Source organism: Pseudophryne corroboree, chromosome 4, assembly GCF_028390025.1.
Source record: "Pseudophryne corroboree isolate aPseCor3 chromosome 4, aPseCor3.hap2, whole genome shotgun sequence".
Taxonomy (NCBI): domain Eukaryota; kingdom Metazoa; phylum Chordata; class Amphibia; order Anura; family Myobatrachidae; genus Pseudophryne; species Pseudophryne corroboree.
Window position 1 is genome coordinate 667,465,469 of NC_086447.1, and position 19,511 is coordinate 667,484,979.

General features: G+C 50.2%; 1 protein-coding gene across 1 annotated transcript in view; it reads left to right on the forward strand.

The window, feature by feature from the left end:
- Nucleotides 1-357: 357 nt before the first annotated feature.
- The window catches only part of ACAT2 (acetyl-CoA acetyltransferase 2), an 82,048-nt gene continuing 62,894 nt past the window's right edge, over nucleotides 358-19,511 (forward strand). Inside the window, exon 1 of the mRNA XM_063917827.1 lies at nucleotides 358-1,032. Coding sequence (XP_063773897.1) covers nucleotides 978-1,032 — 55 coding nt within the window. The 5' untranslated portion in view covers nucleotides 358-977. The remainder of the gene's footprint in view (nucleotides 1,033-19,511) is intronic.

Below are 19,511 nucleotides of genomic sequence, written 5' to 3' on the forward strand. Positions count from 1 at the left end.
GTGCCGGACAGTTCCATCGAAGGACTGCAATTCAGAAGGACTTTTTAACAATATCCTATTAAAGCCCCCTACACATTAGGCGACCCTCCGCCGAGGTGCCCGATGGACAATACGGCCGGTGGGGGCGACCCGGCGGCGGGGGGTGGGGGAAGTGACGGGGGAAGTGAAGTAATTATTCCTGAAAACATGCACCATTAGGGGTCCATGAGAAACACTGCTCTAAGTCGTTAGCACCTTTTTTTAGTCCATTACCTTGGATATTGCATTTGAAAATATAAAAGATGATGTGTCACCTCCAAGCCAGTAGGTGGGGCAGTTCTGTTTCTGTAGCCAGAGCTGCCAAACTCTCTAACCCAGGAAGGGAGATGGGAACTGTCTGTGTGTGTGCGTGTGTGTGAGGTTGGTGAGATAGTACAGTACTAGTGCTGCAGGCAGTCTGCTCTGTTGATTCTATTTCGGAGTGGGAGAAGGGACCTTCTGACGTATCTAGGGGAGGAGACACGTCACCAGGGGGAGGAGCTACGGGCGAACAGGGTACCCGAAAAGTACCCTCGCGGGCTCGCTTCGCTCGCCACGCTTCGAGCTCGGTGGCTCGCTCCGCTTCGCTCGCCACCTGATTACTAAAGGTAATAGTTGGTGACGTGGATAGTAGAGGAACTATCCCGCTGGCGTAGCTCCTCCCCCTTATGTCGTAACTCCTCCCCCTTATGTCGTAACTCCTCCCCCAGACGGAAAAGGTCCCTTAGCCCACTTGATTCTAGCATCTACCGTCACCTGCTCAGTAGTGTCAGTGACAGCTGAGCGCTCAGATCAGCAGCAGTGAGGACAGGCGTTAGTGCTGTGTGAGCAGCAGAGAAGATCTGAAAGCGGGAAGTAGCAGAGTAGCGCTGCAGTCAGTAGTGTCAGATCAGCAGCTGTGTGCCGGTGTCAGAGCTGTACTGTGTCTGGAGCAGAGAAGACCCGGAGTGACCTGGAAGATGAGCTCCACAGATGACCCAGTGGTGATTGTATCTGCTGCCCGTACTGCTATAGGTAACAGACACTTCTCCATGTATTGTATGCCTGCTATAGTCCCAAACGTGCACTGTCAGTAGGGCATTGTACAGTATATGATCATCATGGACAATGTGTTTGTAGATGACTGGGGGTACACTCCGCATTTAGAGGACATTGTTAATTAATTGATTGTTAATATACGGTTTAATGTTAAGAATACGAAAGTGTCTGTTCATATGCTGTAGACTAGAGTAATTCTTCATAATTTAGCTGTTGTTGTGTTCACATTTGTCACCCCACTAATTAGACACGTTATGTGAGAGAGGAAGGGATGCAGGCTGCTGGTGCCTATACAGTAGTAGCTTGCTTTGCAGTGCAGGAGTGACGATGAGGAGTGACGATGAATACATTGAGTCTGAGCGGTGCACATAAATTTGTGTAGTATCCGGGATATTGAATGAGCTCCATATGGAATGAAGGGAGGCGCTGCTGTATGTAACTGATGTGGATCATCCCTCATGGTGTCTGCAGCTGATTGGCTGGAGAGCGTAGAACCATATCTGCATCATCTTTCTGATTGGATGATGATGTGCTGAGTCCCTTCCTTGCCTTCTGATTGCTTGTCAGTGTAGAACCATCGTGTCACACTGCCCTGTTCTGTTTATGAGGGGAGGTAACTGACTTCACTGATATTACACTGACACTGTATGTACTGTGTATATATATCTTCTGTCCTGATGAACTCTTTTGTTCTAGAGACAGCACACATGCGTTAGTACAGGGCCGGTGCTAGGGTGTTCGGCGCCTCCCTGCAAACTATAAATTTGCGCCCTCCCGTACTTTACAAAGGGACAGCGCACATAATGCTTATACACATAATGCTCCCTGTAGTAGTGGGACTTACACACGTAACGCCCCCCTGCTGTAGTGATGCTTACACACGTAACGCCCCCTGTACCAGTGACGCTTATACAAGACGCAGTGACGCTTACACGCGTAACGCCCCCTGCAGCAGTGACGCTTACACAGTGCCGCTTGCCCACGTAACGCCCGCCCCCTGTAGCAGTGCCGCTTGCCCACGTAATGCACGCCCCCTGCAGCAGTGCCGCTTGCCCACGTAACGCCCCCTGCAACAGTGCCGCTTGCCCACGTAACGCACGCCCCCTGTAGCAGTGCCGCTTGCACACGTAACGCCCCCTGTAGCAGTGCCGCTTGCCCACGTAACGCCCCCTGTAGCAGTGCCGCTTGCCCACGTAACGCCCCCTGTAGCAGTGCCGCTTGCCCACGTAACGCCCACCCCCTGCAGCAGTGCCGCTTGCCCACGTAACGCCCGCCCCCTGCAGCAGTGCCGCTTGCCCACGTAACGCCCGCCCCCTGCAGCAGTGCCGCTTGCCCACGTAACGCCCCCTGCAGCAGTTCCGCTTGCCCACGTAACGCACGCCCCCTGCAGCAGTGCCGCTTGCCCACGTAACGCCCCCTGTAGCAGTGCCGCTTGCCCACGTAACGCCCCCTGTAGCAGTGCCGCTTGCCCACGTAACGCCCCCTGTAGCAGTGCCGCTTGCACACGTAACGCCCCCTGTAGCAGTGCCGCTTGCACACGTAACGCCCCCTGTAGCAGTGCCGCTTGCACACGTAACGCCCCCTGTAGCAGTGCCGCTTGCACACGTAACGCCCCCTGTAGCAGTGGCGCTTGCACACGTAACGCCCCCAGTAGCAGTGGCGCTTGCACACGTAACGCCCCCTGTAGCAGTGGCGCTTGCACACGTAACGCCCCCTGTAGCAGTGGCGCTTGCACACGTAACGCCCCCTGTAGCAGTGGCGCTTGCACACGTAACGCCCCCTGTAGCAGTGGCGCTTGCACACGTAACGCCCCCTGTAGCAGTGGCGCTTGCACACGTAACGCCCCCTGTAGCAGTGGCGCTTGCACACGTAACGCCCCCTGTAGCAGTGGCGCTTAGACACGTAGCGCCCCCTGTAGCAGTGCCGCTTAGACACGTAGCGCCCCCTGTAGCAGTGCCGCTTAGACACGTAACGCCCCCTGTAGCAGTGCCGCTTAGACACGTAGCGCCCCCTGTAGCAGTGCCGCTTGCACACGTAACGCCCCCTGTACCAGTGATGCTTATACAAGACGCAACGCCCCCTGAAGCAGTAACGCTTACACACATTATTCTGCACAATCACACATACACTACATATACATACACACACATGTACATACTGGGGGTCATTCAGAGTTGATCGCACGTAGCAACTTTTTGCTGCCCGTATGATCAACTAGACGCCGCCTATGGGGGAGTGTATTTCTGCATAGCAGGGCTGCGAATGCTTGTGCAGCCCTGCTATGCAAAAAGAGTTTTGTGTAGAACTAGACCAGGGTAATAGTTACTTACCCCGTGCGATCGATCCAGCGATGCAGGTCCCGGAATTGACGTCTGACATCCGCCCTCCAAACGCCTGGATACGCCTACATTTGCCGAACCACTCCCAGAAAACGGTCAGTTGACGGCCTGGAACGCCTTCCTCCTGTCAATCTTCTTGCGGGCACCACTGCGACCGCTTTCTTCGTTCGCAGTGTCGCTGCCCGGCGACGGCAGTCACCGGGCAACGACGCGCCTGTGCAATGCAGCTGCCGCACATGCGCAGTTCCGACCCGATCGCGCGGCTGTGAAGAAGCGCAGCGTGCGATCACTCACACACACACACACACACACACACACACACACACACACACACACACTCGCTCTCTCTCTCGCGCTCTCTCTCTCTCTCTCTTGCGCTCTCTCTCTCTCTTTCTTTCTTTCCAGCCACTTACATAAAAAAAGTCTAGAAACTTGTCCTCCTGTGATGCAAGCTGCAGCCTGGTCCCGTGTAGCTCCGCCCCTTATTCCCATGAAGCTCCGCCCCCTTTTAGTTCTGCCCAGCACACTGTGGAGGCCGCAGCAGGGGATGATAGTCGTGAGGCAGCCTGTTTCCAAGTCCAGCACAGCAGGCAGGAGCGCACCTAGCACACAGCCACCTTGTTTGCCAGCCCGGCCACGCCCCCTGCCCAGCACACTGTGAGTTTGTGTCAGGGGAGGGGAAGAGGAGGCTTCATGATGCCGGTGCTGCTGCCTGTCATAGTTTGACAGGCGCAGCAGCCGGCATCAGCAGGGCAGGGGAACTCAGCACAGGGATGCAGAGCGGGTAGAGCACCTCTATCTTCCCTGCCGCCTACGTGCACTGCATCTTTTTGCTGAGCGGTATGCGCCGGGCCTGCTTTAGTACAAACTACAACTTGTACAAGTTAAAATGTAGTGAAAGTTTGTCCTGTGCTGCAGTGTTTATCTTCTCCTGAAGAGTCTATTCCATGTATTCAGGACTGCAATGTGCTGTCTCACCCTTCTGAATGCGAACCCCCATGGGTGGATTCTTTAAGGGGAATGATATCCCAGATTTCAACTAGGATGTTGCATTCTGAGAGGGAGACGCAATTTTTGAGAAAATCTGTGGAGGGCTTGCAGACTTTGGCCCCCACTACTTCATCTAAAAACCCACCTACATATCCACATAAACGTCCACTTGCCCAGATAATGCAAGCAGACACAGATACCGACTCTGATACAGGGGACGGTGATGGGCATATGCAGGGGGGAGATGCATCCCTTGCTAAGGGGGTGCAACTAATGCTTAAAGCCATTAGGGATGTTTTACACATTACTGAGAAGGTACCTGAACAGGAAGAGGAATCTTATTTTACAGTAAATAAAAAAATCCTCGCTTACCTTCCCTGCTTCTAAGGAGTTAAACTCCTTGTTTGAAAAATCCTGGGAAAACCCAGAGAAAAAATTCCAGATCTCTAAAAGACTTCTCATTGCTTTCCCTTTCCCTGAAGAGGATAGAAAGAAGTGGGAAAATCCACCTATTGTAGACGCTTCTGTATCTAGGTTGTCTAAAAAGGTGGTTTTACCTGTCACTGCTTCAACCGCCTTAAAGGAGCCAGCTGACCGCAAGATTGAGACTACGCTCAAATCACTATACACTGCTACAGGTGTGGCCTTACGGCCCACTATTGCTTATGCGTGGATTTCTAAAGCAATAGTAAAGTGGTCAGGCACATTACTAGAGGACTTGGATACTATGGATAGGAGTGACATTAACTTGTTTTTACGTCACATACAGGATTCTGCAGGTTTCATGGTGGAGGCCTTTAAGGACATTGGCCTGCTTAATGCAAGGCTACTTCCATGGCAGTTTTGGCATGCAGAGGACTCTGACTACGCCAATGGACTGCGGATGCAGAATCCAAGAAAAGTGTGGAGAACCTGCCCTTCACAGGTCAGGCACTATGTAGGGAAGTATTGGAAGCGTGGATTTCCGCGGCGACTGCGGGTAAGTCGACATTTCTTCCCTCCGCAACAGCATCGGTTAGGAAATCTTATCCTACGCCTACACTGCAGTCCTTTCGGACTACAAAATATAAAAAATCCAAACCCCCACCTTCTTTAGAGGAGGGCGGGGAAAATCCAGAAAACCTGCACCAACAGGTTCCCAGGAACAGAAACCAGGTTCTGCTTCCTCCAAATCTTCAGCATGACAGTGGACTTCCCAGCCTGGAGATCGGGCAGGTGGGAGCGAGACTAAAAGCTTTCAGTTATGTCTGGGCGTCATCATCCCTAGACCCCTGGGTGACAGATATTGTTGCCCAGGGGTACAGACTGGAGTTTCAAGAACTCCCACCTCACAGATTCTTCAAATCGGGCTTACCAGTTTCCCTGACAGAAAGTGCTATCCTACAGGAAGCCATTCGAAAATTGGTACGAACAAATGTCATTGTTCCAGTTCCACCTCACCAAAAAACCAAGGGTTATTACTCAAACCTGTTTGTGGTACCGAAACCGGACGGTTCGGTAAGGCCTATTTCTCTGACGTCCTAGTGGATGCTGGGGACTCCGTAAGGACCATGGGGAATAGACGGCTCCGCAGGAGACTGGGCACATCTAAAGAAAGCTTTAGGACTATCTGGTGTGCACTGGCTCCTCCTCCTATGACCCTCCTCCAAGCCTCAGTTAGATTTCTGTGCCCGGCTGAGCTGGATGCACACTAGGGGCTCTCCTGAGCTCCTAGAAGAAAGTATAGTTTAGGTTTTTTATTTTCAGTGAGACCTGCTGGCAACAGGCTCACTGCAACGAGGGACTAAGGGGAGAAGAAGCGAACCTACCTAAGTGGTGGTAGCTTGGGCTTCTTAGGCTACTGGACACCATTAGCTCCAGAGGGATCGAAAACAGGACCCGACCTCGTCGTCCGTTCCCGGAGCCGCGCCGCCGTCCCCCTTACAGAGCCAGAAACAAGAAGGTGGTCCGGAAAATCGGCGGCTGAAGACTTCTGTCTTCTCCAAGGTAGCGCACAGCACTGCAGCTGTGCGCCATTGCTCCTCATGCACACCACACACTGCGGTCACTGATGGGTGCAGGGCGCTGGGGGGGGCGCCCTGAGCAGCAATAATAACACCTTGGCTGGCAAAACTAACACCATATATAGCCCCAGAGGCTATATAGGTGTATATTAACCCCTGCCAGAAACGATAAAATAGCGGGAGAAAGCCCGCCGAAAAAGGGGCGGAGCCATCTCCCTCAGCACACTGGCGCCATTTTCCCTCACAGCTCTGCTGGAGGGATCGCTCCCTGGCTCTCCCCTGCAGTCCTGCACTACAGAAAAGGGTTAAAAAGAGAGGGGGGGCACAAATTAGGCGCAGTATATATATATATTATGCAGCTATAAGGGAAAACACTATAGGTGATATCCCTGTGATATATAGCGCTCTGGTGTGTGCTGGCATACTCTCCCTCTGTCTCCCCAAAGGGCTTTGTGGGGTCCTGTCCTCTGTCAGAGCATTCCCTGTGTGTGTGCTGTGTGTCGGTACTGCTGTGTCGACATGTATGATGAGGATAATGATGTGGAGGTGGAGCAAATGCCTGTGAATGGGATGTCACCCCCCTGCGGGGTCGACACCGGTGTGGATGGACTTATGGAAGGAATTACGTGACAGTGTCAACTCCTTACATAAAAGGTTTGACGACATAGGACAGCCGGCTGCTCAGCTTGTGCCTGTCCAAGCGTCTCACATGTCATCAGGGGCTCTAAAACGCCCGCTACCTCAGATGGCAGACACAGATGTTGACACGGATACCGACTCCAGTGTCGACGACGATGAGACTAGTGTACCTTCCAATAGGGCCACCTGTTACATGATTGAGGCAATGAAAAATGTATTACACATTTCTGATAATACCCCAGATACCACAAAAAAGGGTATTATGTTGGTGACAGAAAACTACCAGTAGTTTACCTGCATCTGAGAAATTGATATGAGGTGTGTGAGGAAGCGTGGACTTCCCCCGATAAGAAATTGATAATTTCTAAAGCAGCGTACCCTTTTCCGCCAGAGGATAGGTCACGTTGGGAAATAACCCCTAGGGTAGATAAAGCGGTTACACGCTTATTAAAAAAGGTGGCACTACCATCACGGATACGGCCGCCCTGAAGGACCTGCTGATAGAAAGCAGAAAACTACCCTTAAAGCTATATACACACACACGGGCATTATATTGAGACCTGCTATTGCCTCGGCATGGATGTGCAGTGCGGCAGCTGCGTGGTCAGATTCCCTGTCGGATAATATTTATACTATAGATAGGGACAAGGGAGGTCATTCCGAGTTGTTCGCTCGGTAAAAATCTTCGCATCGCAGCGATTTTCCGCTTAATGCGCATGCGCAATGTCCGCACTGCGACTGCGCAAAGTAAATTTGCTATGCACTTAGGAATTTTACTCACGGCTTTTTCATCGTTCTGGTGATCGTAATGTGATTGACAGGAAATGGGTGTTACTGGGCGGAAACAGGCCGTTTTATGGGCGTGTGGGGAAAAAACGCTACCGTTTCCGGAAAAAACGCAGGAGTGGCCGGAGAAACGGAGGAGTGTCTGGGCGAACGCTGGGTGTGTTTGTGACGTCAAACCAGGAACGACAAGCAGTGAAATGATCGCAGATGCCGAGTAAGTCTGGAGCTACTCAGAAACTGCTACGAGGTGTGTAATCGCAATATTGCGAATACATCGTTCGCAATTTTAAGATGCTAAGATTCACTCCCAGTAGGCGGCGGTTTAGCATGAGCAAATCTGCTAAAATCCGCTTGCGAGCGAACAACTCGGAATGACCCCCAATATTTTGCTGAAAATAGAGCATATAAAAGACGCTGTCTTATACATGCGTGATGCACAGAGGGATATTTGCCGACTGGCATCACTAATAAGCGCTATGTAAAACCATTGCCGCCAGACGGGGGTTATGGACTCGGCAATGGTCGGGCGATGCCGATTTAAAACGGCACATGGAAGTTTGCCCTAGAAGGGGGTGGAACTGTTTGGGGATGGTCTTTCAGACCTCGTTTCCACAGCTACGGCTGGGAAATTAAAACTTTTGCCACAAGCTACCCCACAGCAAAAGTAAGCACTGTATTATCAGGTACAGTCCCTTCAGCCCCAGAAAAGTAGAGAGCTAGAGGCTCATCTTTTCTGCCAAGAGGAAAAGGTAGAGGGAAAAAGCTGCAGCACACAGCTAGTTCCCGGGAGCAGAAGTCCTCCCCTGCGTCCGGTAAGTCCACAGCATGACGCTGGGGCTGCTCAGGCGGACCCGGGTACGGTGGGGGCCCGTCTCAGAAATTTCAGCGCACAGTGGGCTCTCTCACAGGTGGATCCCTGGGTTCTTCAAACAGTATCTCAGAGGTACAGGCTGGAATTCGAGACGTCTCCCCCCCGCCGTTTCCTAAAATCTGCCTTACCGGCAACTCCCTCTGCCATGGAGGCAGTGTTGGTGGCAATCCAAAAAACTGTATTCACAGCAAGTGATTATCAAGGTACCCCTCCTTCAACAGGAAAAGGGTTACTTTTCCACAATGTTTGTGGTACCGAAACCGGACGGTTCGGTGAGACCCATCTTAAATATAAAAAATCCTTGAACACATATAACAAAAGATTCAAGTGCAAGATGGAATCGCTCAGGGCGATTATTGCGAACCTGGACGAGGGGGATTACAGGGTCTCTCTGGACATCAAGGATACTTACCTGCATGTCCCCATTTACCCTCCTCACCAGGAGTACCTCAAGGTTGTGGTACAGGACTGTCTCTATCAGTTCCAGACGCTGCCGTTTGGATTATCCACGGCACCGAGGGTCTTTACCAGGGTAATGACCGAAATGATGATACTCCTTCGCAAGAAGGGAGTTTTTAATTATCCCGTACTTGGACGTTCTCCTGATAAAGGCGAGGTCCAAGGAACAGTTGGTAAGGGGGTAGCACTTTCTCGGGAAGTGCTGCAACAGCAGGACTGGATTCTCAATTCCAAAGTCACAGCTGGTCCCGACGACACGTCTTCTGTTCCTGGGAATGATTCTGGAAACAGACCAGAAAAAAGTGTTTCTTCCAATGGAAAAAGCAGAGGAGTTGTCATCTCTAGTCAGAAACCTCCTAAAACCGGGACAGGTGTCGGTACATCAATGCACACGAGTCCTGGGAAAAAATGGTAGCTTCGTACGAAGCAATTCCATTCGGAAAGTTCCACGCAAGGATTTTCCAGTGGGACCTGTTGGACAAATGGTCCGGGTCCCATCTCCAGATACAGCAGCGGATAACCCGGTCGGCAAGAACCAGGGTGTCGATGCAGTGGTGGCTGCAGAGGGCTCATCTACTAGAGGGCCGCAGATTCGGAATACAGGACTGGGTCCTGGTGGCCACGGATGCCAGCCTTCGGGGCTGGGGTGCAGTCACACAGGGAATAAAATTCCAAGGACTATGGTCCAAACAGGAGTTTTCACTTAACATAAATTTTCTGGAGATAAGAGCCATTTACAAGGCTCGAAGCAAAACAAGGCCCCTGCTTCACCAGCCGTACTGTTCCAATCAGACAACATCACGGCGCTCGCCCATGTAAACAGGCAGGGCGGCACAAGAAGCAGGAGGGCAATGGCAGAAGCTACAAGGATTCCCCGTTGGGCGGAAAATCATGTGGTAGCACTGGCAGCAGTGTTCATTCCGGGAGTGGACAACTGGGAAGCAGACTTCCGCAGCAGACTCCACCCGGGAGAATAGGGACTTCATCCAGAAGTCTTCCAAATGCTAGTAAACCGTTGGGAAAGACCACAGGTGGACATGATGGCGTCCCGCCTCAATAAAAAAGATATTGCGCCAGGTCAAGGGAACCTCAGGCGATCGCTGTGGACGCTCTAGTGACACCGCGGGTGTACCAGTCGGTTTATGTGTTCCCTCCTCTCCCTCTCATACCCAAGGTACTGAGGATAATAAGAAAAAGAGGAGTAAGAACTATACTCATTGTTTCGGATTGGCCAAGAAGGGCTTGGTACCCGGAACTTCAAGAGATGATCTCAGAGGACCCATGGCCTCTGCCACTCAGACAGGATCTGCTGCAGCAGGGGCCCTGTCTGTTCAAAGACTTACCGCGGCTGCGTTGACGGCATGGCGGTTGAACACCGGATCCTGAGTGAAAAAGGCATTCCGGAGGTAGTCATTCTTATCCTGATCAAAGCCAGGAAGGATGTCAGCCTGAAGTTCAGACGTTGTAAGGGAGTGCTGCATATTCAGCCCCTTCTTTGTGCCCCAGTGGCACCTTGGGATCTCAATGTGGTTTTGGAGTTCCTGGAATCACATTGGTTTGAGCCACTTAAAACCGTGGATTGAAATATCTCACATGAAAAGTGGTCATGTGTTGGCTCTGGCTTCGGCCAGGCATGTGTCAGAATTGCCGGCTTTGTCATAAAAAAGCCCTTACCTGACTTTCCATATGGATAGGGCAGAGTTGAGGACTCGTCCTCACTTTCTCCCGAAGGTGGTATCAGGTTTTCACTTGTACCAACCTATTATTGGTGCCTGCGGCTACTAGGGACCTGGAGGATTCCAAGTTACTGGACGTAGTCAGGGCCCTGAAAAATTATATTCCAGGACGGCTGGAGTCAGAAAAACTGACTCGCTGTTTATCCTAGATGCACCCAACAAGCTGGGTGCTCCTGCTTCTAAGCAGACTATAGCGCGCTGGATTTGTAGCACTATTCAGCTTGCGCATTCTGCGGTGGGACTACCGCAGCCTAAATCTCTAAAAGCCCATTCCACAAGGAAGGTGGGCTCATCTTGGGCGGCTGCCCGAGGGGTCTCGGCTTTACGACTTGGCCGAGCTGCTACTTGGTCAGGGGCAAACACGTTTGCAAAATTTTATAAATTTGATACCCTGGCTGAGGAGGACCTGGAGTTCTCTCATTCGGTGCTGCAGAGTCATCCGCACTCTCCCGCCCGTTTGGGAGCTTTGGTATAATCCCCATGGTCCTTACGGAGTCCCCAGCATCCACTAGGACGTCAGAGAAAATAAGATTTTACTCACCGGTAAATCTATTTCTCGTAGTCCGTAGTGGATGCTGGGCGCCCATCCCAAGTGCGGATTGTCTGCAAAACTTGTAAATAGTTATTGTTACACAAATCGGGTTGTTATTGCGAACCATCTATTCAGAGGTTCCATTGTTATCATACTGTTAACCGGGGTTCCTATCACGAGTTATATGGTGTGATTGGTGTGGCTGGTATGAGTCTTACCCGGGATTCAAAATCCTTCCTTATTGTGTCAGCTCTTCCGGGCACAGTGTCCTAACTGAGGCTTGGAGGAGGGTCATAGGGGGAGAAGCCAGTGCACACCAGATAGTCCTAAAGCTTTCTTTAGATGTGCCCAGTCTCCTGCGGAGCCGTCTATTCCCCATGGTCCTTACGGAGTCCCCAGCATCCACTACGGACTACGAGAAATAGATTTACCGGTGAGTAAAATCTTATTATTGATCCTAAAGTCATTGAACCCCTACTTGAGGGGTTTCCAATTCAAGATGGAGTCTCTGAGAGCGATTATCCCAGGTCTGGAGGAGGGGGAATTCCTAGTATCCCTGGATATCAAGGATGCGTACCTTCACATTCCGATCTGGCCGCCTCACCAGGCTTATCTACGGTTTGCACTACAGGACTGTCACTATCAGTTCCAGACGTTACCATTTGGCCTCTCCACATCACCAAGGGTGTTCACCAAGGTCATGGCGGAGATGATGCTCCTCCTCCGCAAGCAGGGATTGAACATAACTCCATATCTGGACGATCTGCTGATAAAGGCACCTTCCAGGGAGAAGCTGTTGCAGGATATTGCTCTCTCAACTCAGCTACTCCAGGATCATGGGTGGATCCTGAACCTTCCAAAGTCACATTTGGAACCGACAAGGAGACTGCCCTTTCTGGGGATGATACTCGACACGGAAGTGCAGAGGGTGTTTCTACCACTGGATAAAGCGTTGGTGATCCAAACAATTGTCCGGGACGTCTTGAAGCTGGCCTGAGTTTTGGTTCATCAGTGCATTCGCCTTCTGGGGAAGATGGTAGCCACCTACGAGGCTCTACAGTACTGGAGATTCCATGCACGGTTCTTCCAACTGGATTTCCTGGACAAGTGGTCGGGTTCACATCTTCACATGCACCAGCGGATACGCCTGTCGCCGAAAGCCAGAATTTCACTCCTCTGGTGGCTGCAAACTTCTCACTTACTTACCCGAGGGCCGCGGGTTCAGGATTCAGAATTGAATTCTTTTAACCACGGATGCAAGCCTCAGAGGTTGGGGAGCAGTCGCCCAAGGGGAAAACTTCCAAGGAAAGTGGTCAAGTCAGGAATCTGTCCTTCCAATAAACATTCTGGAACTAAGGGCCATATATAACTGCCTTCTACAAGTGGCGCATCTTCTACAAGATCGAGCCATTCAGGTTAAGTCGGACAACGTCACAGCGGTATTTTACATAAACAGACAGGGCGGAACGAAGAGCAGGGCTGCGATGTCAGAGGTAACAAGAATCCTCCTCTGGGCAGAAAGGCACGTGCTGGCGCTGTCAGAAGTCTTCATTCCGGGAATGGACAACTGGGAAGCAGACTTCCTCAGCAGACACGATCTCCATCCAGAGGAATGGGGCCTCCACCAGGAGGTATTCGCAGAGGTAACAAGCCGATGGGGCGTACCTCGGATAGACTTGATGACCTTTCGCCTCAATAAGAAGCTACGGAGGTACTGTTCCAGGTCGCGATACCCGCAAGCAGTGGCGGACGCCCTGGTAACTCCGTGGGTGTTCCAGTCAGTCTATGTGTTCCCTCCTCTTCCACTGATCCCAAGGATTCTCAAACTACTAAAAAGAACAAGATTTCCGGCGATCCTCATTGCTCCGGACTGGCCAAGAAGAGCTTGGTACGCGGATCTTCTGGCATTGCTGCTGGAGGATCCGAGGCCTCTTCTTTGTGAGGACCTTCTACTATAGGGGCCGTTCACCTATCAAGACTTACCGCGGCTACGTTTGACGGCATGGAGGTTGAACGCCAGATCTTAGCTCGGAAGGGCATTCCGAACAAGGTCATTCCTACTCTGATCCAAGCTAGGAAGGGAGTAACGTCTAAGCATTACCATCAGATTTGGAGAAAGTATGTGTCTTGGTGTGAATCCAAGAAGTTTCCTATGGTGGAGTTTCAACTGGGACGTTTTCTCCTTTCTGCAAGCAGGTGTGGATGTGGGCCTACGCTTGGGCTCCATCAATGTCCAGATTTCGGCCTTGTCCATTTTCTTCCAGAAACAGTTGGCTGCTCTCTTTCAGGTTCAGACATTCTTGAAAGGAGTTCTGCACATCTAACCACCCTTTGTGCCTCCTACGGAACCTTGGGATCTTAATGTGGTGCTGCAGTTCCTGCAATCAGATTGGTTTGAACCTTTACAGGAGGTGAGCGTAAAGTTTCTTACTTGGAAGGCAGTCACACTGTTGGCATTGGCATCTGCAAGATGTGTGTCTGAATTGGGGGCATTGTCACACAAGAGCCCCTACTTGATTTTCCATGAAGATAAAGCTGAACTTAGAACGCGTCAGCAATTTCTTCCAAAGGTTGTGCCGGCTTTTCATATCAACCAACCTATTGTGGTGCCAGTGGCTACTGACACCTCGATTACTTCAAAGTCCCTGGATGTTGTGCGGGCTGTGAAAATATATGTGAAGAGGACTGCTCGTCACAGGAAGTCGGATGCACTATTTGTCCTTTATGATCCCAACAAGATTGGGTGTCCTACTTCTAAGCAGACGATTTATAGCTGCTCACTAAACTGATGCCCAACATCTGCAATCCATTCTTCCCAGAATCTTACACCCAGCACAAAATGGATTTGTTAAAGGACGTAACTCCGTGCACCATGGGCCTAATTCTGAGTTGATCGCAGCAGCAAGTTTGTTAGCAATTGGGCAAAACCATGTGCACTGCAGGGGGGACAGATATATCAAGTGCAGAGAGAGTTAAATTTGGGTGGGGTATGTTCAAACTGAAATCTAAATTGCAGTGTAAAAATAAAGCAGCCAGTATTTACTCTGCACAGAAACAGAATAACCCACCCAAATCTAACTCTCTCTGCAAATGTTGTATCTGCCACACCTGCAGTGCACATGGTTTTGTCCAATTGCTAACAAACTTGCTGCTGCGATCAACTCAGAATTACCCCCACTATACGTATGTTGGTGGCAGCCATACATCGCATTAACCAACTTAACAATAAAGAAGCTATTATAGTTAGTTGTGGTGCTGATAAGGCTTTTGATAGGGTTTCCTGGTCCCATATCCTTAGAGTGCTTCAAATCCAGCAATTTGGTACCGGCTTTACATATCTTTTTCAAATGCTATATACCTGCCCTACTGCACACTTGACGATCAACGGATTAAATTCACCTTATTTTCTGTTCTTTAGGGGAACACGTCAGGGATGCCCCCTCTCACCCCTACTTTTTAATTTGGCCTTAGATCCGTTAATTCATGCCTTCTTCAATAATAATACATGGAAAGGGATAGTTAGTGGACACAAAAATCAAGGTCTCAGCTTTTGCAGATGATTTATTATTATACATTTGTAATCCAAAAACAGCTATGCCTAGCCTGCAAAAGATATTGACTGACTTTCAAATGATATCTGGGTTTTTGATAAATTATGATAAAACGGAAGCTTTAGCAATACATGCCAATGCTAAATTGGGATGGACCTTACCGTTTTCTTTTCGTTGGACCCAAGAATATTTAATATATTTAGGACTGAGATTTCCTGGAAAGTTGTCTGATTTATATTCATTAAATTACTCTTATTTCATTAACCAAATGAAGAATAGAAACACCTACCGTTGTCTTACATTGGTCAATGCCATTTGTTTAAAATGGTCTCCTTCCCATGACTTTTTTACCCAGTCCAGATGCTACCCTATCTTTTGACTAGACAAGACATTACATCTATCCATTATATGGATGGGAAAACCCCCCTCGGATTTCATTATTTAAACTACAGCAGCCTTTGTTGTTGGGGGGGCGTTAACCTGCCAAATATTCAAGATTATGCTCTTGCTTCTAACCTAAGATACGCTCTGGACTGGGTGGGAGGAGTCGATAACTATGTACACCAAACCCTAGACCAGACACTTCTCACAGGAATTTCATTCGTAATATTTTTACATATACCAATATATTCCCTCCCACAGGAGATAAAGGAAAATCCCCTGGTATATGCCCCCTATATGGCCTGGCACACTTCTCGTAAAAGATTTAATTTAACAAATACTCGTTCTCTTTTTTTACCATTGACTAATAATCGTGATTTCCAAGGAGGTAACCCGGATGTAGTTTTTAAAACTTGGCACCTCCAGGGTTTACGTCTAGTATATCAGTTTTTGGATGAGGATTTTGCAACTGTACTTTCTTTTTCCCGACTCAAGGAATTGTTTCCTACCCTTTGCTTTCCTATGTTTGCTTACTTTCAAGCTCGTAGTTATATTTTCTCTGACGTCCTAGTGGATGCTGGGGACTCCGTAAGGACCATGGGGAATAGCGGCTCCGCGGGAGACTGGGCACAGCTAAGAAAGATTTAGGAATACCTGGTGTGCACTGGCTCCTCCCACTATGACCCTCCTCCAGACTTCAGTTAGATTCTTGTGCCCGGCTGAGCTGGATGCACACTAGGGGCTCTCCTGAGCTCCTAGAGAGAAAGTATATTTTAGGTTTTTTATTTTACAGTGAGATCTGCTGGCAACAGACTCACTGCAGCGAGGGACTAAGGGGAGAAGAAGCGAACCTACCTAACTGGTGGTAGCTTGGGCTTCTTAGGCTACTGGACACGATTAGCTCCAGAGGGATCGACCGCATGGAACCGGCCATTGATGTTCGGTCCCGGAGCCGCGCCGCCGGCCCCCTTACAGAGCCAGAAGCAAGAAGAATCCGGAAAATCGGCGGCAGAAGACATCAGTCTTCACCAAGGTAGCGCACAGCACTGCAGCTGTGCGCCATTGCTCCTCATACACACTTCACACTCCGGTCACTGAGGGTGCAGGGCGCTGGGGGGGGGCGCCCTGAGCAGCAATAAAAACACCTTGGCTGGAAAATATATCACAATATATAGCCCCAGAGGCTATATATGTGATAAATACCCCTGCCAGAATCCATAAAAAAGCGGGAGAAAAGTCAGCCGAAAAAGGGGCGGAGCTATCTCCCTCAGCACACTGGCGCCATTTCTCCCTCACAGCTCCGCTGGAAGGAAGCTCCCTGGCTCTCCCCTGCAGTCTACACTACAGAAAGGGTAAAAAAGAGAGGGGGGGCACTAAATTTAGGCGCAATATACATATAGCAGCTATAAGGGGTTTAATTTAGTTAATCCCTGTATTATATAGCGCTCTGGTGTGTGCTGGCATACTCTCTCTCTGTCTCCCCAAAGGGCTTTGTGGGGTCCTGTCTTCTGTCAGAGCATTCCCTGTGTGTGTGCGGTGTGTCGGTACGGCTGTGTCGACATGTTTGATGAGGAGGCTTATGTGGAGGAGGAGCAGGTGCCTATAAATGTGTTGTCACCCCCTGCGGGGCAGACACCGGAGTGGATGGACTTGTGGAAGGAATTACGCGAAAGTGTCGACTCCTTACATAAAAAATTTGACGACATGCCAAATGCGGGGCAGCCGGCTTCTCAGCCCGTGCCTGCCCAGACGTCTCAAAGGTCATCAGGGGCTCTAAAACGCCCGCTACCTCAGATGGCAGACACAGATGTCGACACGGATACTGATACCAGTGTCGACGACGAAGAGACTAATGTAATGTCCAATAGGGCCACTCGTTATATGATTGAGGCAATGAAAAATGTTTTACACATTTCTGAGGTGACCGTAGGTACCACAAAAAAGGGTATTATGTTTGGGGAGAAAAAGCTACCAGTAGTTTTTCCCCCTTCTGAAGAATTAAATGAAGTGTGTGAAGTAGCGTGGGCTTCCCCCGATAAAAAATTGGTAATTTCAAAAAAATTACTAATGGCGTACCCTTTCCCGCCAGAGGATAGGTCACGTTGGGAAACACCCCCTAGGGTGGATAAAGCACTTACGCGCTTATCAAAAAAGGTGGCACTGCCGTCCCAGGATACGGCCGCCCTAAAGGAACCTGCTGACAGAAAGCAGGAGGCTCTCCTGAAGGCTATATATACGCACACTGGTATTATACTGAGACCAGCTATTGCTTCAGCATGGATGTGCAGTGCTGCAGCTGCATGGTCAGACTCCCTGTCAGAAAACATTGACACCCTAGACAGGGACACTATATTGCTAAACGTAGAGCATATTAAAGACGCTGTCTTCTACATAAGAGATGCACAGAGGGATATTTGCCGGCTGGCATCTAAAATAAGTGCACTGTCCATTTCTGCCAGGAGAGGGTTATGGACCCGGCAGTGGACAGGTGATGCAGATTCTAAAAGACACATGGAAGTTTTGCCTTATAAGGGTGAGGAGTTGTTCGGGGATGGTCTTTCGGACCTAGTGTCCACAGCAACGGCTGGGAAGTCAGCATTTTTGCCACATGTCCCCTCACAACCAAAGAAAGCACCGTATTATCAGGTACAGTCCTTTCGCCCCCAAAAGAGCAGACGGGGTAGAGGCGCGTCCTTTCTGCCCAGAGGCAGAGGTAGGGGAAAAAAGCTGCAGCATACAGCCACTTCCCAGGAACAAAAGTCCTCCCCCGCTTCCTCTGCTAAGTCCGCCGCATGACGCTGGGGCTCAACAGGCGGTGCCAGGTACGGTGGGGGCCCGTCTCAAAAACTTCAGCAATCAGTGGGCTCGCTCACAAGTAGATCCCTGGATCCTTCAAGTGGTATCTCGGGGGTACAGGCTGGAATTCGAGACATTCCCCCCCCCCCCGCCGTTTCCTCAAATCTGCCTTACCAACGACTCCCTCAGAAAGGGAGGCTGTGTTGGAGGCAATTCACAAGCTGTATTCCCAGCAGGTGATAGTCAAGATGCCCCTACTTCAACAAGGATGGGGTTACTATTCCACAATGTTTGTGGTACCGAAACCGGACGGTTCGGTGAGACCCATTTTAAATTTGAAATCCTTGAACACATATTTAAGAAAATTCAAGTTCAAGATGGAATCGCTCAGGGCGGTTATTGCAAGCCTGGAAGAGGGGGATTACATGGTATCTCTGGACATCAAGGATGCTTACCTGCATGTCCCCATTTACCATCCTCACCAGGAGTACCTCAGATTTGTGGTACAGGATTGTCATTACCAATTCCAGACGTTGCCGTTCGGCCTGTCCACGGCACCGAGGGTATTTACCAAGGTAATGGCCGAAATGATGATACTCCTTCGGAAAAAGGGAGTTTTAATTATCCCATACTTGGACGATCTCCTGATAAAGGCGAGGTCCAGAGAGCAGTTGTTGGTCGGCGTAGCATTATCTCAGGAGGTGCTACACCAGCACGGTTGGATTCTGAATATTCCAAAGTCACAGCTGGTTCCGGCGACACGTCTACTGTTCCTGGGGATGATTCTGGACACAGTCCAGAAAAAAGTGTTTCTCCCAGAGGAGAAAGCCAAGGAGCTGTCATCTCTAGTCAGAGGCCTCCTGAAACCAAAACAGGTGTCGGTGCATCACTGCACGCGAGTCCTGGGAAAGATGGTAGCTTCCTACAAAGCAATTCCATTCGGCAGGTTCCATGCCAGAACCTTTCAGTGGGACCTGTTGGACCAATGGTCCGGATCGCATCTTCAAATGCATCGGTTGATAACCCTGTCTCCAAGGACCAGGGTGTCTCTGCTGTGGTGGCTGCAGAGTGCTCATCTCAGAGAGGGCCGCAGATTCGGCATACAGGACTGGGTCCTGGTGACCACGGATGCCAGCCTTCGAGGCTGGGGGGCAGTCACACGGGGAAGAAACTTCCAAGGACTTTGGTCAAGTCAGGAGACTTCCCTACACATAAATGTTCTGGAACTGAGGGCCATTTACAATGCCCTAAGTCAGGCAAAGCCCCTGCTTCAAAACCAGCCGGTTCTGATCCAGTCAGACAACATCACGGCAGTCGCCCATGTAAACCGACAGGGCGGCACAAGAAGCAGGACGGCGATGGCAGAAGCCAC